The sequence below is a fragment of the Petaurus breviceps genome, unplaced genomic scaffold (assembly GCF_028583685.1).
Source record: "Petaurus breviceps papuanus isolate PSGF00001 unplaced genomic scaffold, PetGlider_PUasm1.0 91133, whole genome shotgun sequence".
Classification (NCBI taxonomy): domain Eukaryota; kingdom Metazoa; phylum Chordata; class Mammalia; order Diprotodontia; family Petauridae; genus Petaurus; species Petaurus breviceps.
In genome coordinates, this window is record NW_027187419.1 from 100,756,173 (window position 1) to 100,775,099 (window position 18,927).

The window sequence follows — 18,927 nt, forward strand, 5'->3', positions numbered from 1 at the left end:
AAGTGAATTTATGGAGAAAAAACCCATATTACTTACAGGTACCGGTACTTAGGGTCTCTACTGTTTGCTATGAGTCCAAAGAAAAGCATGTCAACTTTGAGATTTACAGGAGAAAATCTAAAAGAGAAGACCAAGTAAACTTTTTTTTTTTTTTTTTGTTTTGCCACACTTGGAGGAGATAGGAGAGCATTAACACCAGGTTTTTGCTCTCCTATCTACTCCCCGCTCTTCCGAGCTTAGGGGGGGGGGGGGGGGGAATTATTCAAATAAGCCCTTCACAAACTCCTAAAGAGCAGCGACTATTCATAGCACTCCTCAGGGGCTGGGGATCCTTGACCTCCGGCATCGCCTCCCTAAAGGACAAACGGGTCAGCCCTCTTAGTTGCTAAGCAACGGTGGGCAGTCTGCCACCCTCAGATGGCTGGCGCTCGGTTCCCCCGCGCTTCCGCCCTAGGAGCCCGCGGGCTGCGCTCTTAAGCCCGCCGGCCGTTCCGGGAACGGGCGGAAATACGTCACTGCGGTGCGTTCACTTCCGGGCAGGGAGCGCGCGGGTTGATTCGTTCTCCTCGGCCGCTTCAGCCTGCTGCACGGAAATGGCGGGTAAGTTCCCGGGAAAAGTTTACCTAGAGGCAAAGGGGGCGGGGAGGCCCTGGGGACTGGATGCTGAGGTGGCGGTGGCGGAGGCCCCAACCGGCCCGGGGTGGGAGGGTGGCCACAGCGTCCTGTTCGCCCTGCCGTTGGAGGGCAAGCTCCGGACTCTAGCCCCCGCTCCCTTGCCCGTCTCTCCTTTTCCTCCTCCAGCCGCGTCCAGACCTAAGCTCCTTTGGGGACGTCAGTGCCCTGGCCAGCCAGAGTGCGAAGGGCAAGGCCTCGGCCCGGAGGCTGTGCCCCCTCCCCGACCCCTCCAGCGCTTCTGGCCTGGCGTTCTTCCTGCCCCTCCCCCCCATCTCATGCCTCGTCCGTTCGGTCGCCAGCGCCCCTCCTCCCGCCGGCTGACAGCGACACCTTCCCGGTCCTTGAGTGACGGGGGCGGCTACGCCTCGAGGCCCCGCCCCGAACCTCTTTTCCCGCGATTTTGGGACCGCCGGCGCCCGGCTGTCATACAGGCTTCCCAGTCGCTGGCTCCTCTCACCTTGAGGCCACTTCAGTTTAGGGTCTCTCGGATTCCGTTTAGCTTTAAGTCAGGAAGCAGAGGGCTGTTGTACACCTGCCCCAACCCCTAGACTTCCTTATAGAGTGCAAGTGTGGGGGAGGGGAAGCCCCCCCCCAAGTTTATTTTGTTGTATTAACTCTACTTTGCCCTCTCCAGCCTCTGTGGTAGACGTTTTCAAACCATTATAACAAGTGTATATACTGGCCTCCCAAGTATAATAAAAGTACCTCGAAGGCTGGAACTTCTTTCAGACACATTAACATCACATTAATGTCTACATTTAACTTCCTACTATAACCAAATTCTCAATTCCTTTTTCCCTATTAGGCTTTAATAAAACTGAAATGAGATAGTCTATCCCGTTAGTTTCGGGTAGAGTTAAATTATAGTATTTACTATAATTAGGTTTTAATTTTTTTTATTTTACTAGTTATTTTTGTTTAATCAGTTTTCAGTTGTGTCAGGCTTTTCGTGAATCCATTGGGGTTTTCTTGGGAAAGACATTTGAGAGGTTTGCCATTTCCTTCTCCAGCTCATTTGAAAAATGAGAAAACTGAGGTAAACAAGGGTAAGTGACTTGTCCAGGGTCACACAGCTAGAAAGTGTCTGAGGCCAGATTTGAACTTGGGAAGTTGAGTCTTCCTGACTCCAGACTCAGAAAATCATAGCAAAAACATCAGGAATTTCAAAGACCTACTGCCTAGGATACTACCTATATTTGAGGGCCACTGTTTGTTTGAACTTCAACACGTTAGTTTAAAGGTACAGAATTGCTAGATTTAAATCCCTGCCCTGGAATATCTATCCATTCCTGTGGCCTTCTCCCACTGGAACATTCCTCTGTCATTGAGACCCTTTTTTCCCATTGCTAATTTCACTGTGGTGGGGTTGGGGCCCTTCATTTGGGGGAGGGACCTAAACTGGCCAACCTTTACACCCCTTATCTGTGCTTCAGACTATCTGAACTTCAAAACAACCCTCTAAGTCTATATATTTCTTCACCCTCCTCCTCCTCAGATCCCTTCTGTGTGTTTCTTTCCTCCAGGTAAGCTCCATTCTGTTATTTTGTATATGAAAATGCTCATTTCATTTGGTGTTTAAGTCCAGGAAAATATATGTCTGTACAAATCAAGTAAAATTCCCAGATCTCCTTTATAAAAGATAAAATTCTATGACTGGATTTTATCCAAGGCACTAAAATTTTGTGATTCTATACTTGAAGATGCACAGTGTTCAGAAAATAAGAGAAAACATCAATTAAAACAACTGAGTTCTGCAGGCAGTTTTCTTAGAAAACAGAACAGACTACCCATGAAAATATTAACCAAATTCATCTTCATTTAAGACCTCAATTGTATAGATTTCATAAATAATTGATAAAATGAGCATAGGATACTTCTAATACAAACTTCAAATAGAAATAATTATTCTACAGGTTGGATAACTAGGCTCTGAAATAAACTACTAAATCACTTGTCTCTATCCATATAGAACCTTATAGCCTGAAATCAGGAAGACCAGTGTTTGAATTTGATGTCATTATACTTTCTAACTGTGTGACCCTGGGCAAGTCACTGGACTTGTTTTGTTTTTTTCCATTTCTGAAGCTACAAAATGGGTATAATAATAGCACCTACCTTCCATGTATGTAATGAGGATATAAAAAAATTAAATTTTAAAAAGGAGTTTAGCACAATGCTAGCAACACAATAGGCACCATACAAGGACTAATTTCCCCCATCCCCATGTATATACTCAGCAAAGAAAAGTGGGCATTGCCTTCCTTTGTGGCACAGTAAAAAGAACATTGTAAACAGAGACCTGACTAGATTACCCTAAACAAATGAATTAATTTTTCTGCAACTGTTTTCTCACGTGTAAAATGAGAGGGTTAGATTAGATGGTACTTTCTGGGTCTAAAATGCTATGATTTGGTGTAGGTGTCCTATATTCTTATGCATGCTTTGAAGTGTAAAGTGTGCTATTAAAACTAATAAAAATGAACTATATTAAATACTATAGTTCAACTCTACTTTGGATCAACAGGATAGACTATCTCATTTGAGTTTTGTTAAAGCCTAATAGGAAAAAAGGAATTACAAGTTTGGTTATAGTAGGAAGATAAATATGTACTACTTTATACTTAGTTTCAATATAAAATTTTATAATCTTGATGTTGATCTTACCCCCAGATTCAGTATATAAAAATTGTATGTACAAATCAGTTCTACTCAAATCATTCCAAAGAAAATACAGATCTGATCCAAAATAAGAAATTACTATAATATCTATCCTCTTTTCAAAATGAATTGAACTTAAAGCATATTTCTAATTAATTGTGTCACATACTTGTCATTTCATTGTTCAGTAATGTTAATAAATACTGGAGTTTTTAAGGAAAGGGCTTAAGGAAAAATACATAGTAACAAATTTCAAACCTTGAAGTCTGGTTAATTTGCAAAGCAAGATAAAAAGGTTATTCTTTTAGCTAGAATTTGTTCATTAAATAGATTGATTTGGTGAAGTAACCCTTTAAGCAAAGAATAAAACTTAAAGAAAATATAGGTACCTTGAGCTCATCAGACTACACTGAGGCAGAAGGAGTAAGAGAATGAACTACAAACCACAATTATATGCAATTTTAATGTATTCTTAATTTCTGTATTCCAATGTCTAGCAAAAGATACCATACTTTATGTAGTACAAATTATCTTACACACATTCCTTGATTTAAGGCTTACAAAATAACCCTAGAGCATTAAGCAAGGCAGGGCAAGTCTTCTTATTCCTATTTTACAGATGTGGATGCTTAAGTTCAGAGAGGGAATTAAATAGAATGGAAAGAACAGTGGATTGTAAATCAGATCTGGGTTCCAGTACCAGTTCTGCCACTTATTATGTACTAGTCCAAGCTCAGGTCCTCTGCAAAGTAATGACATTGGACAAACTTATTTCAAAGATATTTTCATGGCTTCAAGAATTGTCATTTTCTTTTCTTGGTCATCTTTGCCAATCAGATAGGTATGAATTGCTTTAATTTGCATTTCTCTTAATTATTAGTAATTTGGAGCATTTTTATATGGTTTTTGGTAGCTTGAATTTCTTAAGAGAACTGCCTGTCCATAACCTTTGACAATTTATCTCTTGTTAATCTGTTTGACAATTTGTCTTGTTCTTGTAATATTTGAATCCATTTCCCTTTCTTGTTTTTCTGATTTGATGGTGATGTGACCTTAAACTAGATCATGCATCCATTTAGCTGGTTGTATACTGTGAGATTTAAAAGGCAGCTAGATGGCACTTTGAATAGACCACCAGGCCAAGAGTCAGGAAGACCTCTGTCACTTATTAACTGTGTGACTCTGGGCAAATCACTTAACTGTTTGCCTCAATTTCCTCATTTGTAAAATGATCTGGAGAAGGAAATGGTAAACCACTCCAGTATCCTTGCCAGGAAAATCCCAAAAAGGGATCAAGCAGAGTCAAACCTGAGTGAAAAATGACTTTGTTGTCATGTGAGATATTTGTTTTATTCCCATTTTCTCTCAGACAGCTTTCCAGTTTTCCCAGTAGTTTTTATGAAATGGGGAGTCCTTAGCCCAGAAGTTAAGGTTTTAGAGTTTTATCAAACACTAGACTCCTAAGTTTTTTTTAACCATACTAAATTGTTTTAGAAATTACTGCTTTTTAGTGTAGTTTGAGATATAATATTCCTAGGTCTCCTTCCTTACTACTTCTTTTTATTATTTCCCATGAGATTCTTGATCTTTTGTTCCTCCATATGAATTTTGTTATTTTGTCTACTTCTATATAGTAATTGTTAGGTAGATTGGCACAACATTAAATAAGCAAATTAATTTAGGTCATATTGTCATTGTTATCTATTAGCCCATTCCAATAATAAGCAATTAATATACTTCCAGTTATTTAGGTTTGTTTTAATTTTGTATCTTTTTTTTTGCCTTTTTTTTTTTTTGAGGGCAATTGGGATTAAGTAACTTGCCCAAGGTTACACAGCTAGTTTTTTTGTGTGGGTGTTAAGTGTCTGAGACCTGAACCGAACTCGGGTCCTCCTGACTCTGTGCCCAGGCACTTCACTTACTGCGCTACCTAGCTGCCCCTAATTTGTGTATCTTTGGTAGGTCAATTCCCAGATGGTTTATGCTTTCTGTAGTAAATTTGAATACAATTTCTTTTTCAGTGTCTTCTTGCTGGGTGTTGGTAACATATATAGATGCTGATTCTTATTTTTTGTAGCCTTGTTTTATATGCTGCAAATTTCCTAAAGTTATTTCAATTATTTTTTTATTAACATTTTAAAAGTAGACCATATCACCTGCAAAAAATGATAGTTTTATTTCCTTGTTACCTCTGCTTCCCACAATTTCTAGCACTATATCAAATAATAGTGGTCATATTGGACATCCTTACTTTACTCCTGTTCTCTTTGAAATGGTCTCTGTTTGGTCCCCTTTACATATAATGCTGACTTTTGGTTTTAGATAATATTCAACCATATTAAGGAAAGTCTGTTATTACTATGCTTTTTAGCATATTTGTATGTGTGTGTAACAGGAAAAGATGGATTATATTTTGTCTAATCCAGCCTACAAATTGAGACCTTTGAGAGATTTATTTATGAAAGGGCTTTAAATCTGTGAAATTTATGTTTTATAGGAAATTTTACCACCATACATGATCAGCTAAGAGAATACTGTGAATAAATCACCTTTCTATCCCTCCTTAAAAATTTTTATTTTTTTCCCTGAATAGTTAAATAAATAAATAAACCTCTTCAGTTTACTTTTTAAAACTACATTAGAGGCATCTGTAAACTGGTCCTTGCCTATTCAAGCAATTAAACTAAAGGCCTAAAGACCTGACAGACTGTTCTTTATTTCCTGGTCAGCATTGACTTTATCTACTTTAAATTGCTTCTTAATATTTCTCCTGGCTTATCCAAGTAAGGGATGAGAGGCTATTGGATCTTCCAGTGTGGGTGATCTCTCAGGTTACCACTGTTTCCTTAAATTCTGTGAATTAAAATATCCTCATAAATAAATACTAAAATTGGGCTGGGATTCTTATTCTACTGCCCGCCCCATACTACTTCCCTTGAAATTAGAGAACTAGTAGAATTCTGTGATTCCAGATTACTCTTGGTTATGTAAGCATTTATCTTTATGACCTTTTAAAATCCATACCAGAAAGGAAATCTTAGATATACAAATCAACCTTTTTAAACTCACAAGTACTTTTTTCCTTATCTTTTTCTAGGAACTCCAGTCTATGTCTTTTTTCTCTTAGCAATTTTATTGTAAAAGGAGAAATTTTAGATGACCTAAATTCTGCTTTCCTTTATCGCTTGCCTGTTAGTAAATGTATGATGTTAAGAGATTAATGGAGGTTGCTTATCAGGGTACCAGTGGAATAGGATTCATGTTCACTTAATTAGAGCATTATGGAGTGAGGAACACCAAAGCTTGAGCCTTTCCACAGTCATTTGTACTAAGTGACTGTGACCCTGGGCAAGTCATATTTAATCTCTCTCATCCTCAGTTTCCTTGCCTGCAAAATGGGGCTAATAGCTGTTGAGTAGATCAAATGATGTAATCTATGCAAAGTGCTTTGCAAACCTGAAAGTGCTGTGTAGTTACCTTTTATTTCTTCTATCTCCCTAAAAGGGTAAAAATATTGGGAAAAATAGAGGGTAGAATTAAGTCCATGTAATACTTAGTTTGCTTTGGATAATTAACATTTTAAATTAAATACAACAAAAATAAACTTAAGCATTAAATAGTTTAAAAAACATTTTTTTTTCTAGGCAGGTAGGTGATGCAGTGAATAGAGCACTGGCCCTGGAGTCAGGAGGACCTGAGTTCAAATTTGGCCTCAGACGACACTTAACATTTACTAGCAGTTGACCTTGGGCAAGTCACTTAACCCCAAATACCCTGCCCTCCCCGCTCCAAAAAGCAAAAAAAAAATTTTTTAAACAAAAAAATTAATTTTCCTATCTTTATGATTATACATACTTACCTCTTAATTTGTGATTACTTTATATATATTCTGAAGCTATAAACATTAGACATTAAATTCCTATAAATTTTTGATATATCTTTTATGTGACATTTATTATTTTTGCCCATGTATAGTATTATATTTGGAAATTTGTATTTATTTCTTGAATTAGAAAATATTCCTTTAGATACTATAACTATGAAATAGAAACTTTTTTGCACAGTAGGGATTAATGTACAAAGTTCTAGGCTTTTTTCTCTATGTCTAGCTTTCCTTCAAAAATTAAATATTGATCTTACTAATATGTACAAAACACTATATTAGTACACATTGAAAGAAATAAAATGTTTTGATAAGAAATAATAATATACAAAATTGTATTGCTGTTATAGTACTCTTAAATAATTTAATCCTGAGAATTACCAAGAAAACTGGAATACAGTCTGAAAGAAATTAGCTTTAGACTAACAGCTTAGACCAAATTCCACAATAAATTCAAAATGGCTAAAACCCCTTGGGTATTAGAGATTACCAAAAAAATTAGGAGTGAATCTGATTATATACCTTTGACTATGATAAATAGGGGGTCAGAAATTCTTAACTGCACTAAGACTTTTGGGGCATACTCTGTATATAGGCAAGTCGAAGAAATATATAAAACCAAAAGCCATTCTCCAGTAGAGAAATGGCCAAAGGATATGAACAATTTTCAAAAGAATTGTAAATAACTAACAACCTTACAAAAGTATGTTCCAAATTACTAATTATAAGAAATGCAAATTACAACCTTGAAGTTTTACCTTATAAACAGCAAATTGGCAAAGTGGACAAAAACAGAAGTTGTCACTTTTAGAGAGGATATAGAAATGAAAGGGTATGCTAATGAATGCATTATTGGTGGCTTTGTAAATTGGTCCAACCATTCTGGAAAGCAGTTTGAAAAGTGACTGATATGTCCATGCCCTTTGACATAAATTACCATTAGTAGGAATATATCCTAAGTAGGAAATTGATAAAAAGAAAGGTCCCATAATATACCAAAATATAATAGCACTCTTTGTGGTAACAAAGAACTGGAAACAAATTATGCCAGTTGATTGCTACGTGAACATAATGTAGTATGTTACTTTACTAAAAGGAACAATAGGCATGATGAATGCAGATAGATTAATGAACTGATGCAAATGAAATAAGCAGAACCAGAAGAACAATACACATATACTACATCACTACAGTAATGTAAGTGAAAGAACAAGAAAATTAAACTGAATTCTTCGGAATTACAGTGATCAAGCTTGGCTTCAAAGATGACACCTCCTTCACTTAATTATTTTTTGCAGAGGTCGGGGGGACCGTGGGTATGGAACACTGCATATGATGTCAGACTTTTGATGTATTGCTTAGTTTTGTGGATTGTTTTCCCCCTCTTCTATTTATCATGAGGGATGGTTTTCTAGGAGGGGTAAGGGAAGAAATATAGAGGAAATGTAGGTGATATAAATAACAAAAGATCTTAGTACAGTTTATTTTTTGAAAAAATTAAAATCTTGTATAACTACATTAAAAAATTGCAGAAACAAAGTGTTATGTGAGAAATAACATAGTACAGGCCCTTCTTCCCACAATTTTTTCCCCCATCTTTTAGATCCTTTAAAAAAGTTCTCCTCCATTGCCTCCATCTTGACTTGGAGATAACCCTAGGTTCTAGAATGTAATATCCTTTAGGGAAGGAGTGTTTTTATTTTTGTCTTTGTAATCTAAAATTATGTACAGTACTTGGCACTGAATAGATGTTTGATAAATGTTTGTTGAATTGGATAGAGACTGGGAATGAAGTACGTATCTATTGGAGAGATATAGCAGATGGACAGTAAGCTGGGCCCAGAACTGAGTAGGAGGGAAATAATGGGCTAGATATAATTTGGGAAATTGAATGGTATGTCCAGTAACCTCAAGCTTTTCCCTAAAACAAAACCTGTCTTTTTTTTTTTTTTTAAAGCAATCGGGGTTAAGTGACTTGCTCAAGGTTACACGGCCAGTTATTTCTGGGTGTGGTGCTAAGTGTCTGAGCCCGGATTTGATCCCCAGGTTATCCTGACACTGGAGCCAGTGCTCTCACTCCTTGTGCTACCTGGCCGCCCCAGCTGTCTCTTTTAATATCGATTTTTTTTTTTTTGCCTTTTTGGAGGGCAATTGGGGTTAAGTAACTTGCTCAAGGTTACACGGATAGTATTTTTGTGTGGGTGTTAAGTGTCTGGGGCTGGAACCGAACTTGGGTCCTCCTGACTCCACGGCCGGGGCTTTACTTAGCTGCCCCTAATATTGATATTTTTAAGATGGTGCTACTTGACTATAAGAATCGTAATATCAGATTCTCCAGACTTAAAATTATAGGTCATATAAAGTGTGATGGAGTGATAAGATGAATGTAAATAGGCTATGGCACATTAACAAGGATTAATTGTGCATAAAAAGTGGCATAAAACATCACCAAAGATATTTGATTGGAAAGATTGAACTGTTTGTGTAGCAAGTACAAAAAAATTGCCCACCTGCTACACTGTTGCCTATATAATCTTTCTTTTTTCTTTTTGGAGGGCAATTGGGGTTAAGTGACTTGCCCAAGGTCACACTGCTAATTTTTGTATTAAGTGTCCGAGGCCGGATTTGGACTCAGGTCCTCCTGACTCCAGGGCCAGTGCTCTATTCACTGCGCCACCTAGCTACCTAATGTTTTGATTTTATTGTCTTTAGTTTCTAATATATGGTGATCTTTTGTGAAGCACATTATGTAAGTTGCAATATCTACTAGTCCAAATAAAAATAATTTCTATTACTTTCTAAAACACAAGATCCTGACAGATTTATTCACCAAATATTTGAGTGGCTGCTACATGCAGACACTGTCCTAGGTACACTGTAGTACAACTACAAGTATATGTGTTTAGAAGCATCAAACTGGGGGCTTCTAGGTGGCGCAGTGAATAGAGCACCACCCTGGAGTGAGGAGGACCTGAGTTCAAATATGGCCTCAGACACTTAACACAAAAACTAGCTGTGTGACCTTGGGCAAGTCACTTAACCCCAATTGCCCTCCAAAAACAAAAAACCCCAACAAAACAAAACACATCAAACTGGCATCATTATAAGTGATTAAAACTACAGTTTCTGAGAAGATTATATTGATAGATTTTCGTTTTGCTTTATAAATATATAACATGATGATAGATCATAAGTTATCTTCAAGTGCAAAATTTTGGTACTGATTTATTGTCAGAGTTGTTTTTATAATAATGTGATATCTTCATGTTGTTTCATCTGTACAACCCATGTTTTTATAATGATGACATATTTAGATTAGACCTACACATCTTTGTATCTTCCTATAGCACTTAGTACTGTGCCTTGAATATAGCATGCTCTCAAATACTGATTCCCCACCATGTACAGTTCCTTAAAACAGTTAAGTAAAATAGCATGTAGTCTTGCACTGTTTTCCATTTGTTAAAATTATTGGTAGAAGTAAATGTTTTACAAATTATTAAGTCTTACTCATTTTTTCTTTGAATTTTGTTGCCATTTGAAATTGTCTTCATTTTTGTGGTTGTAGATTTGGTTTTGTCTTGTTCATTATGACTTCATGGAGGGCTTTCCCTAGCTTCATAGTCACCATTCTTTATAGTACAATAATATTCCAACATATTCACAAATTGTAAGTTTTTCTGCCATTTCACAAGTTGGACATGGTTTGTTTCCCTTTTTTTGCTATTATAAAAAGTTGTTATGAATATGTCCATAGTCTATTTTAAATCCTTTTCATAAAATTCTAAAGCCCCACTCTTTCATATTCTGTAATATTTTTAAACCCTTAGAACTAGAAAATGAATAATGAATATCAGGAGGTATTTAGCATTCATTTTATTTAAAATACTATTGTAAGTACCAGGTAATTTTAAGTCTCAAAGTTATGAATTAATTTTTATTCCTTTTTTCTGTGTACACTAGATAGCTGTATGGAATGATTTTATCAATTAATAAGAAAGCATTTATTAAATGCTTAGAGTGCCAGACACCATGCTAAGTGTTGGGGATAGATAGAAAGGAAAAAAACAAATAAAGTCTCTACCTTTAAGGAGCTTACATTTTAATAGGGGAGACAATATATAATTAGGTACATACAGAGTAGATTGGAAGGTGACCTTCTCCTAACAGCTAAGGTGAATTTTTGAGATAAGGCTTGAAGGAAGCCAGGGATTCTAAGAGGCTGAGGTGAGGAGGGAAACATTCCAGGAATGAGGGGTCAATCACTGCAAAAGCACAGAGAAGGGAGATGACAAGATGCTGTATCCTGTGTGAGAAACAGTAAGTCAGTACAGCTGGATTGTAGTATGTGGAGGGGGAAGTAAAGTGTAAGAATTGGAAATGTGGGAAGGGTCCAGGTTGTGAAGAGCTTTAAGTGCTACACTAGGGATTTTACATTTCATCCTGGAGGTAACAGAGAACCATTGAAACCTACACTTAGGAAAATCACTTTGGCATATGTGTAGGGTAGACTGAAAAGGAAAAAGACTTGAAGTAGAGAGATTAATTAGACTATTACAGTAGTCCACAGGAGAGGTGGTGGTTGTATAAATTTGTTTGTAAATTACAGAGGATTTATATCTTATTCTGTAGGGAATGTTGAGGCAAAGAAGGTTCTTGAACCTTAGGGCTAATTAGGAAGCTGGTGTAATAGTTCAGGTGTGACTTGATGGTATCTTGAACTTTAGGGGGGTGACCATGTAAGTGGAGGAAAAGGATGAATTATATAGGTAGAATCTACTGACCTTGGCAAATAGTTATAGATAGAGGTTGAAGGTGAATGAAAAGTGGAGGATGACTTTGAGGTTGTGAATATGGATAACTGGAAAAACAGTGGCACCCTCAACAAAAATAGATAAATTAGGAAGTAGGGTAGGTTTTGGGGAAAAGTAATGAATTTTAGTTTGAAATGCCTGTAGGACATTCACTCATAGATCTTTGCCTTTGTGTGGGACCTTGAATTGAGGGGAGAGAATTAGATTGTATTGGTAGACCTAAGAATTGTCTGCATGGAGAGGCTAATTGGACCCTTTGTAGCTGGTGAGATTGAAGTCGTATAGAGAGAGAAAAGGATTTAGGGAAGAGCTTTGGGCAGCAAGGTGCTGCTTTGGATAGTGCACTGGACCTGGAGTAGGAAGATCCTTCTTCCCAAGTTCACATCCAGCCTCAGGCATTTGCTAGCTATGTGATCCTGGGCAAGTCACTTAATCCTTGTTGTCTCAGTTTCCTCATCTGTAAAATGAGCTGGAGAAGAAAATGTCAAACCACTCCAGTATCTTTGGCAAGAATACCTCAAGTGAGGTCACAAAGAGTCCTGAACAGCAAGAACAAAAACAACAAGGAGAGCCTTGGCGAATATTCCTAGTTAGGTGTGGGACTTATGTCTTAGACCAGAAAATGTGATCCAGGAGAAAAAATTATCCTGAAAATCCATGGAGGAAAGGGCTCTAGTCAGCCATACAAGGTAGAGAGATGAGAAACCTGAGCTATGTCTGCCAGTTAAATGGAACTTGGATTCAAAATCAGTCATAGAGTTAAAATGGAGGGGAAGAGCAGGAAGGTGAAAGGGAATGGGTCAGCCTTACTCTCATTGACTTAGGCTTAAGGAGGGAATAACATACACGCTCATTTGGGTATCTTACCCTACAGGATAGTAGGGGGAAAAGGGATAAGAAGGGGGATGATAGAAGGGAGGACAGATTTGGGGAGAGGGTAGTTAGAAGCAAACACTTTTTTTTTTAAATTTTTATTTTTTAATTAATTTGTTTGTTTCCTTTTAGTTTACAGGATTCAATTCCACAATTCCTTGAGTTTCACATTTTGTCCCCCTCCCTCCCTTTCCCCCCCATGGCAGCACATAGTCAAGTATAGGATCTGTAAATACTTTCACATTATGCATTAGCTAGGTTATAAAGATGGATTGTATCAGATGGAATGAAAATGGTAAAAAAGACATAAAACCAAACAAGAGAAGGAAAAAGATAAGGTATTTTGCTTCTACCTGGATATAAACTCAGTTCTTTCTAGTTCTTTCTCTGGATGCACATATTTCTCTCCATCATGAGGGATTGACTTATATCACTGCATTGCTGAGAAGAGTCCAGTCTATCAAAGTTGGTCATCACACATACATTGTGTCTGTAATTGTGTACAAATTTCTCCTGGTTCTACTCTTCTCACTCAGCATCAGTTTGTGTAAGCTTCTCCAGGTAAATATGAAGACCGTCTGCTCCTCGTTTCTTATAGCACAATAGTATTCTATAACATGCATATACTACAGCTTGTTCAGCCATTCCCCAATTGATGGGCACCCCCTTAATTTCCAGTTCTTTGCTACCACAAAAAGAGCTGCTATAAACATTTTTAGAAGCACACACTTTTGAAAAGGTACAGGGTCAAAGTAGGAAATAGAATAAGTGGGGGGGCGGGATAGGATGGAGGGAAATGTAGTTAGTCTTTCACAGTATAACTACTTTGGAAACTTTTGCGTTACACATGTACAACCTATATTGAATTGCTTATCTTCCCAGTGGGGGGTGGGTGAGGAGGAAAGAAGGGAAAGAATCTGGAAATCAAAATTTTAAAAACAAATGCTTAAAAAAGTTTTTTACATGCAACTGGAAAATAAGATACACAGGCACTGGGGTATAGAAATCCATCTTGCCCCACTAGAAAGTTAGAGGGGGATGGGGGAGGATATAAGAGAGAACAGATTGGGGGAAGGAAGTAGACTTGCTGTCTTGGGGTAGGGGGTAGGGGAAAGATGGGGAGAAAATTTGTAACTCAAAATATTGTGGAAATGAATGTTGAAAATTAAAAATAAATTTTAAAAATGAATATTATAGGGGGGAAAAAATCAGCCATAGAATTTCAGGGTCTAGGCCATCTAGTATAATCTTTTCCTGAAAAAATGCTACAGACAAGTGGCCAATAAATGGTCTTTAAGTCTTTTCTTGAAGACTTGAGAACAGGAACATGTAACTTGGTACAGTGGAGAGAACATAAGATGGGGAGTTAGGAGCAGAGTTGAAATTATATCTCAATACCAATGTAGCCACAGGCAAGTCGTTTAATGTCTCTAAACCTCAGTTTCCTCATCTATAAAATAAGGAGTTGAACTAGATCAGGGTTTCTTAAATCTTTTCCTCTCCACTTGAGTTTTGTGATCTGAGGACATGTGCAGTGCAAAGTGTGCATGCTTTGTGTCCAGGACCAAGGCTACAATAAAGTTTTTACAGAGGTGATGCAATATGGGCAAGCCAAATGCTGCTTTGATCTGAGAAACACCTCAGATTCATTACATGTTTGATTTTTAATTAATTTTTGGTTGTTGTGCATTTAGAAACCTTTTACTGTTGCCAAATATTTTGTGATCCTATATGGGATCACTCACAATTTAAGAAGCTCTGGGCTAGATGTTCTTTCTTCAAGCTCCCTTCCAGCTCCAAATCTGAACCTGTGACCTCCTGAAGGTCACATTTATTTTCCACTTTTGTTTAGCTTTAATTGTTAGGAAGAATTAGGAGACCAGTGTTGAAGTACAAAGCCCTTTGTACCATACTGTCACCATAGCATGATCTTATCCATTATTTTGTTACCACAGAGGTCTTGCTGATATTTGCAGCATACCTAGTTTTAGGTTATGCATAGGAGACAACATTGACCTTTAAAAAAATGACAAGGTTATACAGAGAAATTTATCAGCTTCTTGAATTTTTAACATAATTCATCTCTGTTTCAATTCACATATATATATCTGCATATATATATTTGCTTTTTTTGGAGGGAGAAGGCAAGGCAGTTAGGGGTAAGTGACTTGCCCAAGGTCACACAGCTAGAAAGTGTTAAATGTCTGAGGTTGGATTTGAACTCAGGTCCTCCTTATTCCAGGGCTGGTGCTCTATTCACTACGCCACCTAGCCACCTCCATATACTTTTCAAAACAAGTGATGAGAAGTAGAGCCTAGTAATATTTCCTAGTTTATTCATTCTCTTTTTATTTAGTTTCTTAAGAAAATAAGCATAGTTTCTAATAGAAGCATTGACTATGTTCCAGATATTATGTTAAGCACTTTTTTTTTTTAACAAATATGGTCTTGTTTGATCCTCACCACAACCCTACAAAGTGCTATAATTATTCCCATTTTACATTTGAGGAAACAGATAAATAGAGGGTAAAGTGACTTACCCAGAGTCATGTTACTAAGTGAGGCTGGAATTGAACTTAGGTCTTCCTGACTCCAGGCTTATAGCTATATTTATTGTGTGACCCGCTGCCTCTGTTATTGTTGTCTAATATTGTTATAGGATTTATGTTCTTTTTTGAAGCTTTTTTTGGCTGTCAGTTTCATTTATGCAGAATTCCTTAAAGAAAGTTGTCATGAATTGACATAGCTAAAAGCAGATAATTAACGTATTTGTGGATATTTTAGTGATCCTTAAAAATCTGGAACAGTAAGGGCTGTATACATTAAAAAAAAAACCATGTACACATATATATGTAATGAAGTATCTTGAGTAATAGTGCTATATTGAAAATAATGAAATTCTGCTTCATTGGCAGCAGTTGCACCAAAGCCATTGTTCTATTAAGCATGCTTGGAGACTAACTTTTTTACATCTTCTTAAATCAAACTGAAAGATTGCAGCAAAGCTATCCAGCTTACTGTGGGAGTAACTTTGATTTGGCAATACTATCTCTTCTTCAAAGGTTCTGCCAAAAGAACACAAGCACTAGCAGGTCTTGCCAAGCTAGCTAGACAGGCTTAGAGTACAGACCTGATTAGAAGCTGCATGTGTTTAAGGGAAAAGTATGCCAGATTTGGACCCAGGAGACCAGAGTTTGAATTCTTCTTACGATAGCTATGTAACTTTTCCCCTGTAAACTCCCCCCACCCACTGCCTTTCCCACTAGTCACTAACTTCTCTGGTTCTCTGTCTCCTCATCTGTAAATGGCTGTTTATTTCACAACGTTGTTATAAGGAAAATTTTTTGTAGGACATGTTAAAATTTACAGCTGCTTCATCTCCAAGGCTATATTGTTCAAAATGACCCAAGTATCATATTGTTGCTGCCAAGTTGATAGCAAACTGCTGTTAGATGCAGTACTCGAATAATTCTAAATTGATAGAACATTTTAGGTTTATAAAGTGCTTTCCTCATAAAAGGAGGTATAGCATACTGTATGTGGGTTGTAAGTATAATTATGTTCACTTTTTAGATGAGGAAGTAAAGGTTGTGATTTACCAGGAATCTTAAAGCCAGTTTGAAGAACTGACTGAAAGTTAGGTCTTCTGGCTCTAAATACATTTTTTTGCTTCAGGGTGTTGGAAGTATAAAGGAAGGGCTGAAGTAGGGTGATTTAGTTACCTTGGGAAATTGACCAAATATGCTTAGTTCCTGCCAAAGATCTTCCAGTAATTGGTGGCCATAACTTGTTAGGTCATTGTTAGGTGTGCAAGTCTTATTTTATTCCTTCATTTGTCTGAATTGGCTAAATAGTAAAGATTTTGTTTGAAATCCATGTTGTATCTGAAAGCTGCTTTGTCATCTTAATAGTACACAACTGATAATATGCATTAGCCATTTCTGCCCCAGCAGCATTTTTCCAGCATTAAAAATGAAATGTTATATAGTAGCTGCCAAAGACAGTTTTCTTTGCACTTCATTTTTTAGGGGACATGGGTAACTGGATCTTTGACATTTTAAGACACATCATTGGTACTGCATGTGTTTTGGAAAACTTTGTGTAAATGTAAATCCTGTCAGGGAAACCACTGTAAACAGGTTTGTGTAGTATGGACTACATTACTGTATGTTGACTAAAGAAGAGCTGTGTGTTCCAATATTTTCAGATTTATTAATATATAAAGAAAACCTACTTTGTAAACATCCTTCTTCAAATGTTGAGTCTTTTCAGTTTGAAATTACTAAAAAGCAATTTTATTTATTTATTTATTTATTGGGAGACCTTAGGGGTTTTGGTGTTGTTTGCTTTTTGAAGAGGGGAGGGGAGGGCAGTTGGGGTTAGTGGCTAAAAGCAATTTTAAACTTTACGTAAATTGATGAGATATTTTTGGGAGGGTTGAGGTTGGGGGGGTGGTAGCCTACATCTTTGATATTATTGGTATAGGTCATCTTCTCTACAAATTATATCTTTTACGTATTACATATCTTATATGTGGCCCAGGCACTGAGATTGCTAATGACTTGGCATGGCTTTATGTCAGAGGCAAGGCTCAAATCCACATCTTTCTGACATTGAGGCCAGCTCCATATCCACTATGCCGTGCTGACTCTAAGACATGTTCTTTTTATTAATTTTTAAAATCAGAAACTTAACATTGAGCATCGCTATAATCAACTAAACTTGCTTAGCAGCTTAACCATCTTAATTGTGTTATATTCCATTCCATTAATTGTTTTTGATCTGAATGTATGACTTCTTTGGTGTGGGGAAATTTCCATTGAGGATTACCAATTTGGACAGTCAACTGTTTTTCAATTTATAGTCATTGGTCTTCCTAACTCCTGGTTCTGCTTTCTGTCTACCCACTGCTTCTCACAATAATGTGCCACAATTTAACCTTTTCCTTATTGTTGGAGATTTGGATTTATTTTCAATTACATGTAACATTTATGTGAAAATCTTTGCCTTTTAAAAAAAAAATATTGACTTTAAACTCAGGAATACCCTATTTCCTTTGCTGCCTCAGGCATCTACTGGCATTGTGTCTGGGCAAGTCACTTAATCTCTTAGCCTTTGTTGCCTTATTGGTGACGTGGGGGTAATAGCACTTACCTTACAGGATTGTGGTGAGGATATGATGAGGAGGAGGATGATGAGAGTTAAATTTAAATAGAACTTAGTATTTGCCAGGTACAGTGCTAAGCATTTTACAATTATTATTTCATTTGATGCTCACAACAACCTGGAAGGTAGGTTCTATTATTACCCTCATTTTACAGATAAGGAAACTGAAGCAAACAGCGATTAAGTGACTTTCTTATGGTTACACTGCTGCTAAGTATCTGAGGTGAGATTTGAACTCAGGTCTTCTTAATTCCAGTCCCTGTGCTCTATCTAGTTTATAAAGTGTTTTGCAGACTTTAATGCTCTATATAAATGCTAGTTATTTTTTAAAAATTATTTATTTATTTGCTTGCTTGCTTTTTTGGAGGAGGGGGGAAGGCTGGGCGATTGGGGTTAAGTGACTTGCCCAAGGTCACACGGCTAGCAAGTGTTAGTGTCTGAGGCTGCATTTGAACTCAGGTCCTCCTGACTCCAGGGCAGGTGCGCTAATCACTGCGCCACCTAGCTGCCCCAATGCTAGTTATTTTTAAACAACATTTTCAGGGTGTATTGCTAATGAGGTTAAGTATTGGGTCAAAAGGTATGATTTTTGTTACTTTTATTGTTGTATTGCCATAATTTGAAACTTTAAGAAAGTTCTTATGTTTAGGCTTTAGCCTCCCTAATATTCTCATTCATAATTTTATTTAGAACTAAATAACTTCTAATCAAATGCTTTTGATACCTTTCCCTTCTCACATAGGATTTGGTGCAGTGGAAAAATTTTTAGTGGAATACAAGAGTGCCATGGAAAAGAAGCTGGCAGAGTACAAGTGTAACACCAATGAAGCAATTCAACTTAAATTAGGTATGCTGCAT

The 18,927-nt window shown here is 37.0% G+C and overlaps 1 protein-coding gene across 1 annotated transcript in view; it reads left to right on the forward strand.

Annotated features, from left to right (window-relative positions):
* The first annotated feature begins 452 nt into the window (after positions 1-452).
* The window catches only part of HAT1 (histone acetyltransferase 1), an 82,711-nt gene continuing 64,236 nt past the window's right edge, over positions 453-18,927 (forward strand). The window contains exons 1-2 of the mRNA XM_069079946.1: positions 453-600; positions 18,812-18,916. Of these exons, the coding sequence (XP_068936047.1) occupies positions 594-600; positions 18,812-18,916 (112 nt within the window). The 5' untranslated portion in view covers positions 453-593. The remainder of the gene's footprint in view (positions 601-18,811; positions 18,917-18,927) is intronic.